The sequence below is a fragment of the Trachemys scripta genome, chromosome 1 (genome assembly GCF_013100865.1).
Source record: "Trachemys scripta elegans isolate TJP31775 chromosome 1, CAS_Tse_1.0, whole genome shotgun sequence".
Classification (NCBI taxonomy): domain Eukaryota; kingdom Metazoa; phylum Chordata; order Testudines; family Emydidae; genus Trachemys; species Trachemys scripta.
In genome coordinates, this window is record NC_048298.1 from 128366686 (window position 1) to 128387967 (window position 21282).

The window sequence follows — 21282 nt, forward strand, 5'->3', positions numbered from 1 at the left end:
CACAACATGTGGCTAGTAATCCTGTTAGGGTTCCCACTGAAAAGGAAATACAGTATGAAAGGAAACATTTTAAATTAATCTCTCACCTCATTAGCAGCTGGAGGCTGTGACATTGTAGCCAAATACAGACAGAAAGAGGTCCCAAGCATAGAAAACTGGCAAGAGAGGGCAGGGGGAAGTGTTAGTGATGGAAAAGTTAATTGATAAAAAAAGAATCCAGAGATCTGCTGGTGGTGAGGCTGTCCTTTTACATGGCAGTGGAAGCAAATCTTCCACAGCTCTAAGTCAGAACCTGCCCCTTGATTCCAATGTTTAATATGGAAGGAGTTCTGTGCACTTTGTGATAAGTAGGCCACATTTATTTTTGTTACAGCTGTTGCAGGCACCATGAATTTGATGATTGTCGTGCTTTCTAAAAAAAAAGGAAACTGATACTGATGTCTGTTCGTTACTTGTTAATTGGCCAGTAATTGACTTAGCTGAATTTACTTAGTCATCCTTTTCTTAGCAAATCCATCCCCAATGCTATTTCCATTTAAAGGTGATTCCTTTGTGTATCTATCCCAGCGACCAGTGGGAGCTCCGTCTGGAGGGCTCAGGGGACACTGCTTCACTCAGAACACTGAGAACTTGTAATCAGAATCAGGGCCAGCTCCAGGCACCAGCTTGGCAAGCTGGTGCTTGGGGCGGCCACTCCGGACAGGGGCGGCAGGTCCAGCTATTCGGCGGCAATTCGGCGGACGGTCCCTCACTCCCGCTAGGAGCGAAGGACCTTCTGCCGAATTGCCGCCGCAGATCGCGATCACGGCTTTTCTTTTTTGTGGCTGCAAATCCCTGAAGCCGGCCCTGATCAGAATGAAACCAGTGGGTTTCCATCCCAATTCCCTCTGCCATTCAAAGTTGTTTCGTTAAAGGAGTAATTCATCCACAGGAAGGTTTTTGTGTGAGACATCTGAGCTTGTGCTCAACCCTGTGTGCTATTGATGTATAGGTTCCAGTACAGTGCTCTGCAGCAGCAGCAATGGGATTTCACTGAACAGTCAACTAACCGCACCCTGGCACTTCTCAAAAGTGCCCTTCGTTAGCAAGTACATGGAGCACGGAGGGAAGTTACAATGACCTGTTTATATGTGAGCTGTCCTTGCTAGCACACAGTGTTTTTCATGTTTAGGTGGAAATCAAGCAGCCTCTTAGAGATGAAACCAATTTTGAAGTCCTGAAGTCCGGGCGCTTTTACATTCTCTTACTGGGCAAAGGAATCTCTGTAACCTGGGATCTGGCCATGGGCGTCTCCGTTATTTTGAAAGGACATTTCAAAGTAAGTACCTTTGATTTATTTCTCATTCTCACTAGGAAAGTGCTCCTAATGTTCCCTAATGAATACATCTGGACAGATCCTTCTGGGGGAGCAAGGAAGGAATTCAGTATTTCTTATGTAGGCATGTTAATAGATTCATGTGAAACATTAGGCCCTCTCTCAAAAAACAAAAGGCCTTTCTACTAATACACTATGGATTAATATTTTTCTCTAGTGGTTCAACACTAAGGGCTCAGTTATGGTTCTCGGGAGGTTGAACCATGCTAGGAATGAAGAGGGAGGAGAAGCACTTAGGCATCATGCCCTCAGTGAGGGCAATTGAAAGGGACAGTTTCTTCTGGGAGCTGAAGGGAATACATTTCTGAGCAGGCTTTGCTAGCGCTCCCCACAGCACAGTGACTTTCATGGGCAGCAGGAGAAGTGGGCCCATCGCTAAATCCATGACTCATCCAGACACACTCCCAGTAGAGTCAGTCAGAACAGGCAGTGGTAGCCAATGTCCCCTTCTTGATCCCTGGAGTGCTGGGAGACAGATTACTCCTGCTCCTCTCTGTGTCAGTATGGTAGGAATGGGGGCTAAAGGCCTTTGCCCACAGTAGTGCACCTGCCACGGGCAGGCATTGTGTAGTCTTGAATCTATTGAGCATGAGAATAAAAAGGTTCATTAACAAAACTCCATGTCAGTCTAAAGGTGGAAGATTTATGTGTTTGTGTTTTTTTTTCCCCCCTGCAAGGATCAAGTGTGTGGTCTGTGTGGGAATTTTGATGGCATCCAAAACAATGATTTGACCAGCAGCAATAATAATCTTGAAGTGGATCCAATTGACTTTGGGAATTCCTGGAAAGTCAATCCAGGTTGCGCTGATGTCAGAAAGGTGACCGTGAATGAATTGTGAAAACTGTTTACTAATGGTTACTACCTCAATTAGGGATTGCTGAATGGCTGTGGAGGAAAACAAACAAACTAACCCCTCTCCCAGAATTCACACCAAACTGGAATCTTTTCTGAGATCTGCTAAAAGTTCAGTTAACTTCTTTAAGTTTTCCAAGACCTCCCTGCTGCTTGGATTTGAGCGAATGTTTAAACAGCCAAATCATGTGACAGAGGCTGTTCTCACAGCATGCCAGCCCAGATGTAGGAGATCCAGCTATAACTGGAAATCGCATTTGAGAGCCTGATCTCACAGAATTTCTAGCTACATTTCCAGAAAGGAGAAGTTCAGATAAACATCCAATTTCCCATCATCCTAACCTTTACAGGCTGTCCATTATGAGCATTTGCTGGCCCTCAGAGTTTTTCTGTATTTTTCTCACCTTTTCTGAACTGCATATTCACCCCTAGATTCTGATGATCATTGCAGAGTGTTTTTTGTAAGATGAGCAGGGATGTAAAGTGCAAGATATACTAGGGTACCACAAGTTAAGAAGATTCCTAGTAAATGAAGTGCATGGGGGCATGAGATTCAGAAATATAGCTATAACACTAGGGGTTGGAGTCAGGAAAACGTATAACGATTGAAGGATTATGGTAAAATGAGAACTATGATGGAAAAGGGTGAGAAGGCAGAGTCATGGGCCCTGAATTGGTCATGGCTGCAATTTGCAGATTCTTTGTAAGTCATGGGCCTACTTTTGCTCCCATTGAAGTCAATAGAAGTTTCAACATTGTCTAAAATGGGAGCAGGATTGGACTCACAATAGCTTCCTAAGGTAACAGCTTCCTAAGGTAATAGTTGTCTATGCTAAAAATAAGCATTTCTTTTCTTTGTTTCTCTCAGTTTCCTTAGGAAAGCTATCCCATTTCTATGTATCACTAAATGATGCACCTAGGTAAGGCAAGCAGCATGCGTGACACCATAGAAAGAGCAGGAGCACCATCATAATATGTGGATGGGCTTTCAAGCACACTAAAAGGAGGCCCCCTTTAAAGTCTGCCAACTTCAAAGTCACCCATTTCCCAGATCCTACCTCTCTTCCCCTCATTTCTACAAAATGGCTCCCCAACCCATCCCACCATCATTCCCTAGAGTCTGCGTTTCTCCTCAATCACCTCTGCCCATTGGTAGCTTCACCATTTCTCTGATTTCCCCCTCTAGTCCTGCCTTACTGGCTCGTCTCTTCCTTCTTTCCTGCTGTTTACCCTCCCACCATGGGTGTCTCAGTGCACATCTGTAGGTGACTTTTTCTCCTGCCTGTGGCTGGTGCCACTGGCTGCTCCCTGGCTTCAGCATGGGCTGAAGTAGGAGCTCTTCTTTCTGAGAAAGGTCCCTGCCCCATGCCGCTCCTCTCCCTTCCAGGCTAGCTGGAAGTCTCAGGCACTGTGGCAGCTCAGGCTTCAGCATGGGCTGTACAAGCCTGCCTGGAACTCTGGGTTATTAATTACTCAGGCGACTAGCCCAGGCTGAAGCCCATGCTGGTGTGACTTCGCCGCTACTGGTACCCGAGTTAGCTAGATTAAAGCTAGCTCAGGTGTATCTATGCAAGGTGCCATCACACCCGATGACTGCAGTGGAGACATCCTCTGTAGCTCTGCCCTCTGCCCCTCCTCTTCCTTTTTCCTTACTCCTTCCCCTCATGGGCCAGTCAGGAATCTCACATTGGGTCTCTGGTGGCTTCTGCTGTGCTCTGGAACCCCAAGTACCTCAGTGGTGGTGAGGCCCCAGGCAGGGCCAGCTCCAGGGGTTTGGCCGCCCCAAGCAGCCAAAAAAAAAAAAAAGCCGTGATCGCGATCTGCGGCGGCAATTCGGCGGAAGGTCTTTCGCTCCGAGCAGGAGTGAGGGACTGTCCGCCGAATTGCCGCACGTGCCGCCCCTCTCTGGAGCGGCCGCCCCAAGCACCTGCTTGGTAAGCTGGTGCCTGGAGCCAGCCCTGGCCCCAGGGTGGCAGCAGCAAGGTTATGATATGGGTGGTGGCAGGATATAGACTAGAGTGGAGAGGCAGCCAGCACAGAAACAGCAGCACCCATTCAGTCGAATAGTATCAGGTCACACTGACAGGCAATCACATTGCCACATCAGTTTGGCTGGCTACAGTCCAGAGGAGCAGCAGCAGCATTAACACATGACTCAGGCATGCGGAATGGGAAGAGGCTCTCATAGTGTTAGTAGTATGGGTGTGTTGCACCCTACCCTCTGGAAGTGAGGGGCTCATGCCAGTTTCCTTAGCGAATAACAGAACGTGGCAGGCAGCGTAAGCAGGTGTTGGTACTGATAGGCAGCAGCTTGACTCACAGCCTTGAGCAGAGGCACTTGGCTACAAGAAAGAATAAAGAAGTGAGAAGAAACAGAATTAGTACCCTTATTGGTACACTCAAATGGGAAGACTGCATTTGACTGCTAATAGTTTCTGGGCATGGTCATGATCTAGCTCCATGTTCTCCTCAGTGCTTAATATCCTTTTTCGGGGAGGGAGCAAGAGACATTTTCTTGCCAGCTGTGCTGAGACTGGCCAGCCGTTCACTGTTCCAGCCTAGTAGGTGAAAGAATCCAGCATGTGCTCTGCAAAATATCTCTGCAATAAATATTTTGCAGACCACATGCTTTCCTTTTGCCATGCTGAGCTTGGGATGGGGGTGGGGAATGTTGCACTGTCTCCAGTCACAGTGATGTCCTGTGTTTCTGCTGAAGGGAGACATGTATCAATTCCAATGAAAGCCCCCATTAAGTGATGTCAGCTGTAAGGCTTACTGAGAAGCTACATCTGGTCATTTATGCAATGTGGATATTTGCTCCGGGTTGAACTAAGGTTACCAATGTGATTTCTGAAGCTTAAATTACAGTTTAAAAGCCACAGAGGGTAGAGACAGAGAAAACCTTGTAGTAGAGTTGTCGAATAACTGATTTTGAGGTTTTGCTGACAGTTCCAAAAAATCAGGAGGAAAAATCATTTTGGATAGACCCCAAAAATGAAATGTTTCAATTTTTTTGGTGCATTGAAAAGTTAAAAAAAAATGGTTTGAACAAAACATATTGTGTAGATTTTGCATATTTTTTATGTTTTTGCATTTAAAAAAATATAAAATAGAAGGAAATTTCAAAACAAAAGTTTGTTTCAACCTGTAAAACCAAAACATTTAATTTAGAAATGACAGAATGAAATGGTTAGTCCTTGTTAGATTTTTTTTTTTAATGAACTATTTGGGAAAACCAACATGGACTTGCAAAATATTTTGGTGTTACCAAATCTGCATTTGTCACTGACAATTTTCATCCAGCTCTACCTATGAGGTGATCTAGTCTAGTCTATACTCTGCCATTGCCATAATACAGTGGTTCCCAAACTTGTTCCGCCGCTTGTGCAGGGAAAGCCCCTGGCGGGCCAGGCTGGTTTGTTTACCTGCCGCGTCCGCAGGTACGGCCGATCACGTCTCCCAGTGGCTGCTCCTGGCCAATGGGAGCTGCTGGAAGCGGCAGCCAGTACGTCCTTCGGTCCGCACCGCTTCCAGAAGCTCCCATTGGCCTGGAGCAGCGAACTGCGGCCACTGGGAGCCGCGATCAGCCAAATCTGTGGACGCGGCAGGTAAACAAACCAGCCCGGCCCGCCAGGGGCTTTCCCTGCACAAGCGGTGGAACGAGTTTGGGAACCACTGTCATAATATTTGCTTGCAGTGTGGTAGGTTAAAGCTTTATCCAATAAGCAAATAGTTTGTTATGAAAAATGTCTAGTGTTAAGAGCTGTCCATATATACATGATTAAGTGAAAATCCTGATGTTCTAGGTTCAGGACTAACATGACAGTCTCTGCTTGTGTCCTATAACATTAAGCTCCCACAGGGGCAGACTCTGACTACTTCATTGTGCAGTGGCAACTTAATGAAGCAAATGATGGTGGAAACTTCATGCAGCATATTGACCAGTGAGCTTTTCAAAGAATGCAAAAAACTGGTAAGTCTTTTGTCATTCCCTTCATGTCCTCCATTCCTACATGGGCTGTCCTGAGATGCTTACAGCTGTGCGACCTGCCAATCTGCCACTGCTTGAGAGAGCATCACAGATGCTACCGTGAGAAAGATGATGCTGGCAGTGATTTCACAGAGGAACTGGCTGAGATCATTTGCCTATTCTAGTATCTCTTTGCTGAGAGTAGCCAGTACTAGTTGTTTCAGAGGAAGGTGCAAGGGACACCTCTGGTGGACAGTTATTGAATAACAGGCCCATGAAGGAAATTTCATCTTCACCCTCAGTTACTGGTTGGCATCTGTCGTTTAGTATGTGGATTTATGCCTTAAAACAAACAATCCTGGCCCGCACCCACAAATAAAAAACTGATTTAATTAAATGGTGGATGTTCTCATTATCCATATAAGTGTTTATTTTTTCTTGAAATCTACTGATCTCTCTGACTTATCGATATATTGTGGCAATGTGTTAATTGTGCACTATGCAAAAAAGACTTTCCTTTTATCAGTTATGTATCTATTGCCTTTGTTTCACTGAATATCTTCTCATTCTTATATTATGTGAAAGAATAAATAGGACCACTCCATTTACTATCTCTACCATTCATTACATTCTTATAAGGTAGTCTCCTTTTATTTTTCTCCTCTCTAAATTAAACAGTTCCAGTCAATTTCAATCTCTCCTTATACAGAAGGCTTTCCTGTATCTTATCATTTATTTTGCCAGTCTCTGAATGCTGTCTGTTTCCATTAGATCTTTTTTGAGGTAGGGTGATGAAAACTGCACCCAGTATTCAATGGCATGATCATATTTTCACTAGCATACTGTTTATCAAGTTAATACAATATATTTATTGGAAGCTAAATTCAAACTTGCCTCCACAGTATCCTTTTTAATATCACGAGTGGCGAAATCCCTTGGCCTGATCTAAAAGCCCATTGAAATCAAGTCTTCCCATTGACTTCTCTGGACTTTGTATCAGCCCCCTTTTGTTTTCTCTGTTCAATGTAATAACTAGAAGGATGAAAAAAAAAAGGAGATCAAGGAATCAAATCTTTTCTGTCCCTTTCATTATTGTGGTATTTAATCTGATAAACAATAGGAACGGCTAAACTTTGTAGATTGAGAATGAAGAGTCCTCATGCATGCAAGTGCGAGTCACTTGCCAGACTTATCTGGGTATATCTCATTTAATCATTTCCCTGCCATTGCAGTAGCCTTGGGCACTGGTTAGGGTGGCCATATTTCCCAAAGGGAAAACGGGACACCACATGGAGCTGGCCCAAGCCATGCACCCGTGCCCTGCCCCTGCTATTCCCCGTGCATGGGGCTGACCTGAGTCGCTGGCCTGAGCCCTGCTGGCTCCCACGCCCCCACACATGGTGGTGTGGTATCGCCGTTCGCCTGAACCCTGCCTGCCCCCCACATATTGTTCCCCCCATGTTCCTCAGCACCCCGCTAAGGGTTCACGCCCCACTTTTTTTGGTAAAAGTGGGCTTTTTTCCCATTTGCTCTTGCCAACTGATCATCAGTTGGCAAAAGCAAATGGGACAAATGCCCACTTTTGCCCCAAAAGTCAGGAGGGCCGGGACACAGATTAAAAAAGGGACTGTCCTGGTGAAAACGTGACGTATGATAACCCTAGCACTGATGGGTTGGTCCCTTCCTATTCTGTGGCTGAAGCACATATGAGTTTAATCTCCTGAGGGCTGTAATGCTTTGGTCTCTTTTAGGTTGTTTGATTTAGCATGCAGGTGCTGGATGGTGCTGGTGGCTTGTGATATACAGCAGGTCAGACTAGATGCTCTGGTGAGCCCTTCTGGCTTTAAACTCTATTGCTCATATTTTAGAAATTAGAACTTTTATTTTTCACTAAAAGTCTGGCTCTCATTTACAGTTAGGGCCCTTTACACTTCTGTGACAGCATGACTGTAATTCACACCTACTTTAAGGCCTTGTTACACTGCTAGAGAGCTATGGAAGAGGCATAGTATGAAAAAGAATCAGGTCCAAAATGGTTAAATATGCTTTTATATTTCCCATCATTTAATGGTTCCTAGAAACTGTAGAGTTTGCTCGAAGGGTTGGTTACATTTCATGACCTTGGGTGTGACCATACTCCCATTGGCCTTAATGCAATGGCCTCCGGTGACTCCCGTGGAAGTCAGATGGGGCACCAAATGAACAGGCAAATGATATCACGGGCAAGTCCATCTAGAGGCAGGAGGTGCATGAAATGAGTTTATACTGTGTAACTCTCCTTTTAGGTGAATCCTGAGCTGTATATGGATATCTGCATGTATGATGCTTGTGCCTGCGAATCAATTGGGGATTGTGCTTGCTTCTGTGATGCTATCGCAGCCTATGCCCATATCTGTGCACAAAAAGGTGCAGTTGTTCACTGGAGATCACCAACTCTGTGCCGTAAGTACCGGACAGCTGAGTGAAACACCTAGTAATGGCTTGGCAGGAGTTACTGCAGCAAGAAAAACCAAAGACATGCTAGTTTTTAATTAGTTGATGGCTCAGCTAGAACACATTTTCATTCAATCTAGTCCTGCTCCCACTGATGTTGGTAGGAGTCCTGCTATTAATGTTAATGGGGACAGGACTTGGCAAGGGTCCCCAGTCCTGGGCATGCAGGGTGATGGTTCCTCAAGGTAACCCTTTGTCTGCTACATTTCCATGTACATCCCATTTCCATGCACACCTTGAAAAAAGATGGGGCTCACTCCTTTCATTAGGGAGACACGATAGACATGGAAATACAAATCTGAACTAAGAAATGGAAATGTTTGCTGTAAATGTTTGCTAAATTGAAAGTGAAAGTTAATTCCTAGCAATTATTTCTAGCAACAGCCAGTGATATTGATCACAGCATAGGTTTGGGTGGGGAAATGGGATACCGGGAGGAAGCACGAGCAGGAGAGTACAAGAAGGGAGGACTCCTATCTCAGACTGAGAAAGCGGGACAATCAGCGAGTTATCTTAAGTGCTTATACACAAATGCAAGAAGCCTGGGAAACAAGCAGGGAGAACTGGAAGTCCTGGCACAGTCAAGGAACTATGATGTCATTGAAATAACAGATACTTGGTGGGATAACTCACATACTGGAGTACTGTCATGGATGGATATAAATTGTTCAGGAAGGACAGGCAGGGCAGAAAAGGTCAGGGAGTTGCATTGTATGTATGAGAGGAGTATGACTGCTCAGAGCTCCGGTATGAAACTGCAGAAAAACATGAGTCTCTGGATTAAGTTTAGAAGTGTGAGCAACAAGGGTGATGTCGTGGTCGGAGTCTGCTATAGACCACCAGACCAGGGGGATGAGGTGGACGAGGCTTTCTTCCGGCAACTAGCAGAAGTTACTAGATCGCAGGCCCTGGTTTTCATGGGAGACTTTAATCACCCTGATATCTGCTGGGAGAGCAATACAACGGTGCACAGACAATCCAGGAAGTTTTTGGAAAGTGTAGGGGACAATTTCCTGGAGCAAGTGCTGGAGGAACCAACTAGGGGCAGAGCTCTTCTAGACCTACTGCTCACAAACCGGGAAGAATTAGTAGGGGAAGCAAAAGTGGAAGGGGACCTGGGAGGCAGTGACCATGAGATGGTCGAGTTTAGGATCCTGACACAAGGGAGAAAGGAGAGCAGCAGAATACGGACCCTGGACTTCAGAAAAGCAGACTTTGACTCCCTCAGGGAACTGATGGGCTGGATCCCCTGGGAGAATAACATGAGGGGGAAAGGAGACTAGGAGAGCTGGCTGTAATTTAAAGAATCCTTATTGAGGTTGCAGGAAAAAACCATCCCAATGTGTAGAAAGTATAGTAAATATGGCAGGCGACCAGCTTGGCTAAACAGTGAAATCCTTGCTGATCTTAAAAGCAAGTGGAAGATTGGAGGAGTATAAAAATATTGCTCAGGCATGCAGGAGTGAAATCAGGAAGGCTAAATCACACTTGGAGTTGCAGCTAGCAAGAGATGTTAAGAGTAACAAGAAGGGTTTCTTCAGGTATGTTAGCAACAAGAAGAAAGTCAAGGAAAGTGTGAGCCCCTTACTGACTGAGAGAGGCAACCTAGTGACAGAGGATGTACAAAAAGCTAATGTACTCAATGATTTTTTTGCCTCTGTCTTCACGAACAAGGTCAGCTCCCAGACTGCTGCACTGGGCAGCACAGTATGGGGAGAAGGTGACCAGCCCTCTGTGGAGAAAGAAGTGGTTCGGGACTATTTAGAAAAACTGGACGAGCACAAGTCCATGGGACCGGATGCGCTGCATCCGCGGGTGCTAAAGGAGTTGGTGGATGTGATTGCAGAGCCATTGGCCATTATCTTTGAAAACTCATGGCGATCAGGGGAGGTCCCGGATGACTGGAAAAAGGCTAATGTAGTGCCCATCTTTAAAAAAGGGAAGGAGGAGGATCTGGGGAACTACTGGCCAGTCAGCCTCACTTCAGTCCCTGGAAAAATCATGGAGCAGGTCCTCAAGGAATCAATTCTGAAGCACTTAGAAAAGAGGAAAGTGATCAGGAACAGTCAGCTTGGATTCACCAAGGGCAAGTCATGCCTGACCAACCTAATTGCCTTCCATGAGGAGATAACTGGGTCTGTGGATGAGGGGAAAGCAGTGGATGTGTTATTCCTTGACTTTAGCAAAGCTTTTGATACGGTCTCCCACAGTATTCTTGCCAGCAAGTTAAAGAAGTATGGGCTGGATGAATGAACTATAAGGTGGCTAGATTGTCGGGCTCAACGGGTAGTGATCAACGGCTCCATGTCTAGTTGGCAGCCGGTTTCAAGCGGAGTGCCCCAAGGGTCAGTCCTGGGGTCAGTTTTGTTCAATATCTTCATTAATGATCTGGAGGACGGCGTGGACTGCACTCTCAGAAAGTTTGCAGATGACACTAAACTGGGAGGAGTGGTAGATACGCTGGAGGGTAGGGATAGGCTACAGAGGGACCTAGACAAATTAGAGGTTTGGGCCAAAAGAAACCTGATGAGGTTCAACAAGGAAAGTGCAGAGTCCTGCACTTAGGATGGAAGAATTCCATTCACTGTTACAGACTAGGGACCGAATGGCTAGGCAGCAGTTCTGCAGACAAGGACCTAGGGGTTACAATGGACGAGAAGCTGGATATGAGTCAACAGTGTCCCCTTGTTACCAAGAAGGCTAACGGCATTTTGGGCTGTATAAGTAGGGGCATTGCTAGCAGATCGAGGGACGTGATTGTTCCCGTCTATTCAACATTGGTGAGGCCTCACCTGGAGTATTGTGTCCAGTTTTGGGCCCCACACTACAAGAAGGATGTGGAAAAATTGGAAAGAGTCCAGCGGAGGGCAACAAAAAGGATTAGGGGGCTGGAGCACATGAGTTATGAGGAGAGGCTGAGGGAACTGGGATTGTTTAATCTGCAGAAGAGAAGAATGAGGGGGGATTTGATAGCTGCTTTCAACTACCTGAAAGGGGGTTCCAAAGAGGATGGATCTAGACTTTTCTCAGTGGTACCAGATGACAGAACAAGGAGTAATGGTCTCAAGTTGCAGAGGGGGAGGTTTATGTTGGATATTAGGAAAAACTTTTTCACTAGGAGGATGATGAAGCACTGGAATGGGTTACCTAGGGAGGTGGTGGAATCTCCTTCCTTAGAGGTTTTTAAGGTCAGGCTTGACAAAGCCCTGGCTGGGATGATTTAATTGGGATTAGGTCCTGCTTTGAGCAGGGGGTTGGACTAGATGACCTCCTGAGGTCCCTTCCAACCCTGATATTCTATGATTCTATGATTCTATTATACATGTAACTCCAAGCCTTCTGCCTGGGATCTAAGAGCCATGGTGAATGCAATCTGAGATGACTTTTTTAACTGATTCTTCTTATTGCATAGCACAAAGTTGTGAGGATCTGAATAAGCACGAATTGGAGTATCAGTGTGAATGGAGATATAACAGCTGTGGACCCGCCTGCCCTGTAACATGCCAGCACTTTGAACCTGTGGTGTGCCCTCTGCAATGTGTAGAAGGATGCCATGTGAACTGTCCTGAAGGTAAACCCACTGTCTTCTTTACACAGTTAGTCAGCATTTCCTGCTCAGCTCTTATCACTTACTGGTATCTTTGTACTTTCCCCCCCGGAACGTTGCATGAAATGTTTTTTTTTTAAGACTGGAAATAAGCAGATTTGTAAGATCAATGGCTGTGAAATTTTCATATGCAAAAGTTAAAACTTTAACAATCTTACTGGTATGCTTGCATCATTGTTTCCATCAAGGTAAGAAGGTGGTGACCAGATGTTCCAGTTTACTAGGCTCATCCTGGTTTTCTGGAGATGTCCGGAATGATTGTATTGAAACCAGGGTTTTGACCAGATCTCAGTGGAATCCTAGGGCATCTCACCTGGACTTAACTTCCTGTGTCCCATATTGTTCCTGTTTTCTGTGCTCCACTGGCCACACAGTTAGAAATCTCTCTCTACACCTTTCAGCTGTTCGAAGTCAGGAATTAGGAGTGAAACCCACTCTTGGGTTAGAACTTCTGAGAGGCACACAGTGCATTGAGGCCATGGAGTCTCTGGATGGACATTAGGGAATGGAGAGAAACATTGTGGGCAGAGACAGCAGAGCTTTAAAGGAGGACAGAGCAGGGAGTGAGAGAGGAAGATAGGAGGAGAGCAAGGAAGGCAGGGGAAGGGAATAGAAATCAAAAAAGGGAAGGAAGAATAAAGAGGAGGAAGAAAGATTAAAAAAAAGGAGGGGAGAGGGAAAGTGAGAAAGGGTGCAGAGGACAAAATGAGATAGAAAATTGAGAAGAATAAGTCAGAAGGGCAGAGAGTTGAGGAGAGGAGGAAACTATGTATTGTAGGACCAACAACCACAAAACCAATCCATCCCCCCCACCAAGTCCCCTGTGTGCACACAGAGCAGAGCTATCAATCCAGGGAGTAGTGAGAGCAGAATCCACTAGGTACATCTTTATGTAGTATGGTGTTTAGCACTTAAATATCAGGGCAGGTCCACACTACTGCTTAAGTCGATCTAACTTGTATCACTCAGTCCTGTGAAAAAGACACCCCCGTGAGCAACACAAGTTACAGTGACCTAAGCAGTGTCCCCACGGTTCTATGTCGGCGGGAGATGCTCTCCCACCAATACAGCTTCCGCCTCTCACGAGGGTGGATAATTATGCTGATGGGAGTGCGCTCTCCCATTGGCATACAGCATCTTCACCAGATGCTCTACAGCGGCGCAGGTGCATTGGTGCAGCTGGGCTGATGTAGCGCTTCTAGTGTAGACCTGCCCTTAGAGTGACAGATGCACTAGTAATACCTGAGATGAATAGTCATAATGGGAAGAAAATGATAGGATGCAGTAAAAAATGCCCAAAGGGACCAAGAAAAATCAGTAATATGGATGTAAAAGGGTAAATGCCATTTTCTTCTGGCACACCTGGTTTTTAGTCTAAAAATATATTCACCCTGTGTGTAGCATGAGCTACTGCATATACTATGCACTGGTGTTAGTATCTCAATAAAAATGCTATGGAAGAAAATAAAGATTTACTTGGTGTCAAACTAACAGTTAGTTTAATATGAAGAGCATGTTCTGAACCTTTGAGCCCAATCCAAGTATCATTGATCTTGTCATATTTTTAAAGCTGCTAAATACAACGATCAGCTTAACATCTGCTTTGCAACTTATGAAACCCTGCTGTGCTGTTTTAAAACAGGAAAAATACTTGATGAACTATCCCAGTCATGTATTGATCCAGAAAGCTGTCCTGTATGTATATTAGAAGGTGCCAGGATCCCCCATGGAAAGAGGGTTGTTTTGAACAAAGATGATGATGAACATTGTCTATCATGGTAAGATATAGATTTTTATTCAATACGAGTGTCTTTTATGAGGGCACAAATGAAGTGCATTCTCATGAATATACTGTGAATATAGTTTTGAATGTACTATTAGGGGCCTGAATATGATGCCCTTTTTCATGCACCGTAGAACCTGAAAATTTTAAACAAGACTAAAGGTATTAGGCACGCAAATTCTATTGAAATTCAATGGGAATGAGGTATAAAACTCCATAAGTTGCTTTGAAAAACCTAGCCCTACTCCACGAGTGATCCTGTTGACTCCATTTTTGGAATAAGATACTATTCAACATGAGTAAGGTATCAGAATTTGGCCCTATCTCAATACTTTAAAATCCTATATAAAGTTAAGGATATGAATGTGTGATCTCTCTAGAACGCCACCAAGAATAGTAGGTGCTGGGAGGTTATGCTTTGTAGTTGGAAAAGTAACTTCCCCAAGATTTACTGAAGGTATTCTAGGGCCCAGTCCTGTAAGTACATGCAACCAGGCTTAATGAAGTCAATGGGATCATGCATGGTAGGGTAAGCACTATGCAGAATCAGGGCCTTACATTGCTTTGAGGGAGGAACTCATTATTTTTGTGTCCTGTACAGTATCAAGGTGCATAAAAGTGTGAATTTAGCTCTCTAGCATCCATAATTTTGGCATTCTTCAGATACCCAGCCCTTTGATGGATGGATACTTCCATTAGTCAGGCATAGTGCTGTAAATATAAGAAAGTTTTCCACAACATAATTTGCCCACATTTAATAGAAGTGGATGTAGATCTGCAAAAACTATGGGCTCAGACTAAAACCCTAGATCCAAACACCCTGAACATTTTGGAAGTTCAGACTGGGTCTGAACTTTGAATCTCTGGCCTGTCACTGGTAGTAACCAACTCTGTTTTATAAGCCCCATGGAGTTGGTTCTGTTATGTTGATTAATTAAGTAATGGATTTTCTTTTAACAGTATAAATTGCAAGCCCTGAATTCCATCAAAAGGTCAAAAATGCATCTACGTAAACCAGTTCCCTAATTTTCACAATACTTAATAATAATTTATCTTTAATGCTAATACACTAACCACCACTCACATAAGGTTTTAGAACATTATGTAAACTTACCTCACTAGGGAAACATCTTTGCACGTAGCTGTCACCTAATTTAGATGCCTACACCATCTGTACAAACAATAGAAAATATTGTACAAAAATGAATTTTATACCAAATATCCAAAGGAAATTGGAATCTCATTCACAAAATATTGCATGAGGATTAAAATAATAAATCATATATGTTACAATATGCTAAATGCCAAAGGGAGTTGTGTATTCTTCAATTAAGAAACTAAAAGCAACGTGAAAGAACACAGCCTTGGGAGAGCTTGAATTTGGATGTCACATTTAAAATGCTGTTTTGCTCTGAAAAATGGCATCTTCTTACTTAGTAGTCTGCTCTCTGGGTTGCTTTCATTAGTGAAGAAAATAAGTGTTTACTGCCCATCATTCTAGTTAACAGTGCAAAGCTGGCATGGCTCAGAGGGAAGAGGCTGCAATCCCTCCCTTCACATGCATATTCAACAGAATTGTTTACTAAGTTCCAAACAGTTATGCTTGTGCAACCACATTGAAGACAGCAAAATTTCAGAGGAGCCATTGAGGAAAGAGTTTGGCCGGCCCAAGGAAGCTGGTGATAATGTGTGAGAAGGAAAGAATTCAGCTTGTCTCTCAGATCCCGGGTTGGAATTTGAAGCTCTGACAGTTAGGAAAAAGCAAATCTTTTACTTATAAAATGTACACATTTGCTCATTGAAAGATGACAAAAGTGGAACCACAAGATTCAATTTTTAGAGCAAATTTTCAGAGCAAAACCATAATTTAAAGAGTATGGACCAGTTTCTGATCTCAGTTACTCCACTGTAAATCCCGAGAAACTCCACTGAAGTTATGCTTTGTCCTTGATCCCACACAGTATATACAGCTCTCATTGCCTGGAGTTGTGAGCTAGAAGAGTGTTGCTCCTCTGTTTTAACAGTGGGGAAAAATTCCAGCAGTGTCTCCATAGTGCTATCTTACATACTGTGGTGATGGGAGCTCTAGAAATAACTTGAGAGAGATTACAAGAGTATTTGAATCCAAAACGTGCTTTGTTTCTGGTCCTGCTCTATTCTGAGAATTGGCATACCTCTAATTTTTGCCAGACTGTTTTGTCCATCACTACTATGAATGATCTGAGTGGTTTTGGAGCCATTCAATTGTGCCCTTCATAGCGGAGATTACTGAGGAATCCTGCTCAGTGTATTCTGTGCATTATCAAATATCCCCAGTGCATCTGATTCAATAGGTAAAGAATTTTGAAAATACCATAGTTATAGCATTAATAAATGTAAAACCAAACCAAGAACCTCCCAGCTGCCCAGATTCTTCAGAAAATCCTGAATTTTCTCCATCTTTTCTAGTGTCTTTTGTATTTCTGGAGGGACAAATGCCATTTCACACATTTTCCCTACTCTGTGTCTCTTACTGTCCAATAGACTTGGAAAAATGCATTGAGTGGTACTCCACTAGCCTGTGCTTGGGCTCAGGCGTGCTCCTTCCTCAGTCAGGCAGAGCAAAGAGCACAGAACAGATGGATTTGGCAATGTAGAAGCTGCTGAAGATATGCTAAGGGAGCACAAGCAATCTCCTGCAAGGCTGTAGATATGGGAGATGGGCAGTAGATGGGAAAACTTATGGGGGAGAGAGAAAGGTGAAGAGAGAGGAGTAAGGGAGAAATGGAGGCCCATAAAGAAAGTGGAAAAAAGGATGGGAACATTCAGAGGAGGCAAAAGTGGGAATGTGCCAATGGATATGAGTGGAGGGGAAGATTTGGAAGAGAAGAGGAGTAAGGAAAGAGAATAGGAGTAAGGAAGAGAGGGCAGCTCCTACTTTTTTGAGAGAAGGGAAGAGAAAAGGGACAGAGAGAAAGAGAGAAGAAAAGAGCTAGAAGAATGTTAGTACAGGGAAGAGGAGAAAAATAAGGTAAAATAAAAAATACAGGAGCAAAATACACATGGCAAAATCTAAAGTCAAGATAATAAGAAAAAGGCAATGTTGTGTGAGAGAGAAATAAGAGTAATAATAAGATCTAAAAACACAGGAAGGGGAGCAAAGGGATCCAGGTGAATTTAATTGATTTCATAATGACAATGACAAAATGCCATTAGAATTGGATGGTTTTCTATGTATGAAACTTCAGTTTAAGATTTCAGGTGTGAACAGACCCATGACTTGAGGCACAGTCCAGAGGGGCTTGGTCTTCACTCTGGAAAAAAAGGTGTGTTCTTAATTTGATTTAGCTAACTTCAGCGAACTAACCTGAGGTATAATTCTCGTGAAGACAAGGCAGTGTGCAGTTTTCACATGAGTTAGCAGGTCAAGGTAAACCCTTGACTCCCTCAAAGTCCTTAACTCAGCATGCTAACTCATGTTCAATTACAAACTGCCTTGTCTTCACTAGGATTTTACCTCTAGTTAGTTCACTCAAGTTAGATAACTCAAGTTAAGAATAAACCTTTTTTCCTAGTGAAGATACAACCAGAGGGTGCAAACCAAATCCACTGGCCATGTTCACCAGAAGTGGTGCCTACAAATCCCAGTGACTTCTATGTAGCCCTCCACTTGGTGTCATGTTTCCATGATATGACGAATGTTCAGTCAAAAACAGCTGGGGAAAAGACATTTATCTAATAAACTTAGTACTTTTCACATGCTTCCTGCATGCATACATTAGTGTATTTCCATAAGTAATGATTCCATTATTGGGTGTCCCAGGATTGCTGCAGGAATAAGGAGATTTTCCCACTATGCACAATTTGCCATGTAGCGCCATTGGTGGCAGTTTTCTTTCCTCTGAGCAACAATCATAGAGTACTGAGCAAGGTAGGATATGGAACTTGATAGTCCATAGATCCAATCTGGCATGGCAAATTATATGTTCATGCTGATTTGTCTGTTTACTCATTTCTATATAAGATATAACTGTATTAAATCAGGGGTGGTGTATTGTTATCAAAGTTCATTTTACCGCTAGTTTTTTGGTGGTTCTTGCAGTCACTGTGAAGGAAAGAACTTAACATGTAGTGCCTGTGAGTCAGAAGAGAGAAAGGAAGAAATCATTATACCAACACCAGTTGCTACAGAAGAAACAGATATAGACATAGGGACACGTGTATACTCCTGCAGCAAAATGATGGACCTGGCCTTTCTGATGGATGGTTCCAACAAACTCTCAGAAAAGGACTTTGAACTGTTAAAAGCTTTCATAATTAGCATGATGGAAAAACTCCACATCTCCCAAAAGAAAATCCGAGTGTCAATTCTGGAATACCGCACTGGCTCCAACATCTATCTTGGGCTCAAAGATATTAAAACACAATCTCAGATGAGGAAAATTGTCCAAAACATAAAATACACTGGTGGAGAAGTTGCCTCTGCCACTGAAGTGCTTAAATATATTGTATTCCATGTGTTTGGAAAGGCACCAAGGACAAATGCTGCCAGAATTGCTCTGTTGTTGACAGCCAGCAAGTCTCCAGGAAATATTCAGCGCATCCTCACTCTTCTGCAAAAGAAGAAAGTCACAGTAATACCAGTAGGAATTGGACCGTCTATTAGTATGGAGCAAATCAAGCTAATTGAAAGGCAGTGGCCAGAAAACAAGGCCTTCATAATGAACAATGTACAGGAGTTAATGGAAAACAGGGATGAAATAATCAATTACCTGTGTGATCTTGTACCTGAAGAAAGTGATGTGTTAACAACTACCACCCAAAAACCTATTACAGTCTCTCCCCGAGCAGCTAATGTGACGGTACGCTATCCAGTCTCGGAGTCCACGAGATTAGCTACGACCCCATTGCCAAGTAAAGAGATTTCCAAAGTGCTTGATATAGCTTTTGTTGTTGAAGGGTCTGAAAAAGTAGGAGAGGAGAACTTTAATATAATCAAGAAGTTCATTGCAAAAGTTATCAGAGAAATGGACATAGGAGAAGAAACCATTCATATTACTATCATACAGTACTCGTACACTGTCACTGTTGAGTACTCCTTCAGTGAAGCACAGTCAAAGCAAGACATTATTGAGGTGGTGAAGAAGATACAGTACCAAGGCGGGAATGCCACCAACACTGGAAATGCCCTCAGCTATGTCTCTGAACACACATTTACCACAGACAATGGAGGCAGGGGACAAGTGCCACACTTAGTGTACATGGTAACTGCAAACCCTGCCACTGATGTCATCTCACGTGTTGCGAGTGGCATAAATGTGATCCCTATAGGTATTACCCCCAATGCGAACATTCAAGAGCTTGAGATGATCAGTCAACGGCATACCCCAATAATCGTAAATGGTTATAACGACCTTATTCGAGAAGCACCTGACTTAGTGTTGAAAACGTGCTGCTCAAATAAATCCAGATTCCCCTCAGAACCTCCAGGTAAAGTTGGATATATTTTCTACGTATTTTCTTTCTCTCTTTCTCATCAGGCTTTCTCTGGAAACGGGGATGGATTCTGCTTTGCATGTTGCTGTCCAAGTTGATCGGAGTGGGGGTGGAAGGTGAACTTAGGGTCATAGAAATGTAGGACTGGAAGGGACCTTGAGAAGTTATCAAGTCCAGCCCTCTGTGCTGAGGCAGGACCAAGTAAACCTAGACCATCCCTGACAGGTGTTAGCCCAACTGGTTTTTAAAAACCTCCGGTGATGGGGATTCCACAACCTTCCTTGGAAGCCTATTCCAGAGCTTAACTACCCTTATAGTTAGAACGTTTTTCCTAATATCTAACCGAAATCTCCCTTGCTGCAGATTAGGCTCATTGCTTCTTTCCCTACCTTCAGTGGACATGGAGAACAAATTATCACTGTCCTCTTTATAACAGCCCTTTACTATTTGAAGACTGTTAATAGGTCCCTCCTCAGTCTTTTGTTTCTAAATGTGCCCAGTTTTTTTTAACCTTTCCTCATAAGTCAGGTTTTCTGAACCTTTTATCACTTTTCTTGCTCTCCTCTGGACTCTCTCCAATTTGTCCATATTTTTCCTAAAGTGTGGTGTTCAGAATTGGACACAGCACTCCAGCTGAGGCCTCACCAGTGCAAAATTCAGGAGGACAACTAGCTCCTGTCTCTTACATACAGTGCTCTGTTAATACACCCCAGAATTACATTAGTCTTTTTTGCAACTGCATCACATTGCTCATATTCAATTTGTGATCCACTATAACCCTCAGATCCCTTTCAGAAATACCACCACCTAGCCAGTTGTTCTCCATTTTTAGTTGTGTATTTGATTTTTTTTCCTTCCTAAGTAAAGTGCTTTGTCCTTGTCTTTATTGAATTTCATCTTGTTGAATTCAGACCAATTCTCCAATTTGTCAAGGTCAATTCGGAATTCTAATTCTGTCCTCAAAAGTGCTTGCAAGCCCACCTGCTTGGTTTTATCCACAAATTATAGAAGCATACTCTCCACTCTATTATTCAAGTCATTAATGAAAATATTGAATCGTGCCAGACCTAGGATTGACCCCTACAGGACTACATTAGATATGCCCTCCCAATTTGACAGTGAACTGTTGTTGAATATGGTCTTTCAACCAGTTGTGCACTCACCTTATAGTAAATTCATCTAGATCACATTTCCCTAGGTTGCTTATGAGAATGTCAGATGGGACTGTCAAAAGCCTTACTAAAATCAAGATACATCACATCTAATGCTTCTTCCCTAGCCAGTCAACCAGTAATCCTGTCAAAGAAGGAAATTAGGTTGGTTTGGCATGATTTGTTCTTGACAGATGCATGCTGGTTATTCCTTTTAACCCTATGGTACTGGAGTTGCTTACAAATTGATTGTTAATAATTTGTTCCAGTATCTTTCTAGGTATCAAAGTTAGACTGACTGGTCTAAAATTCCCCAGGTCCTTTTTGTTCCCCTTTTAAAGATAGGTATTATGTTTGTCCTTCTGTAGTCCTCTGGGACCTCATCTGTCCTTCAGGAGTTCTCAAAGATAAGTGTTAATAGTTCTGAGATTGCTTCAACTAGTCCCTTAAGTACCCTAGGAGGAATGTCATCAGGATCTGCTGACTTGACTATATCTAACTTATCTAAACATTCTTTAACCTATTCTTTCTTGCATTTCTTCACCCTTGTTGTTAATATTAATTGTGTTGTGAAT

At 43.4% G+C, this 21282-nt stretch overlaps 1 protein-coding gene across 1 annotated transcript in view; it reads left to right on the forward strand.

Moving 5' to 3' along the window:
• VWF (von Willebrand factor) overlaps nt 1-21282 on the forward strand; it is a 246104-nt gene that overhangs the window by 119142 nt on the left and 105680 nt on the right. The window contains exons 22-28 of the mRNA XM_034784806.1: nt 1172-1318; nt 2053-2193; nt 6082-6201; nt 8484-8640; nt 12104-12262; nt 13941-14076; nt 18163-19550. Of these exons, the coding sequence (XP_034640697.1) occupies nt 1172-1318; nt 2053-2193; nt 6082-6201; nt 8484-8640; nt 12104-12262; nt 13941-14076; nt 18163-19550 (2248 nt within the window). The remainder of the gene's footprint in view (nt 1-1171; nt 1319-2052; nt 2194-6081; nt 6202-8483; nt 8641-12103; nt 12263-13940; nt 14077-18162; nt 19551-21282) is intronic.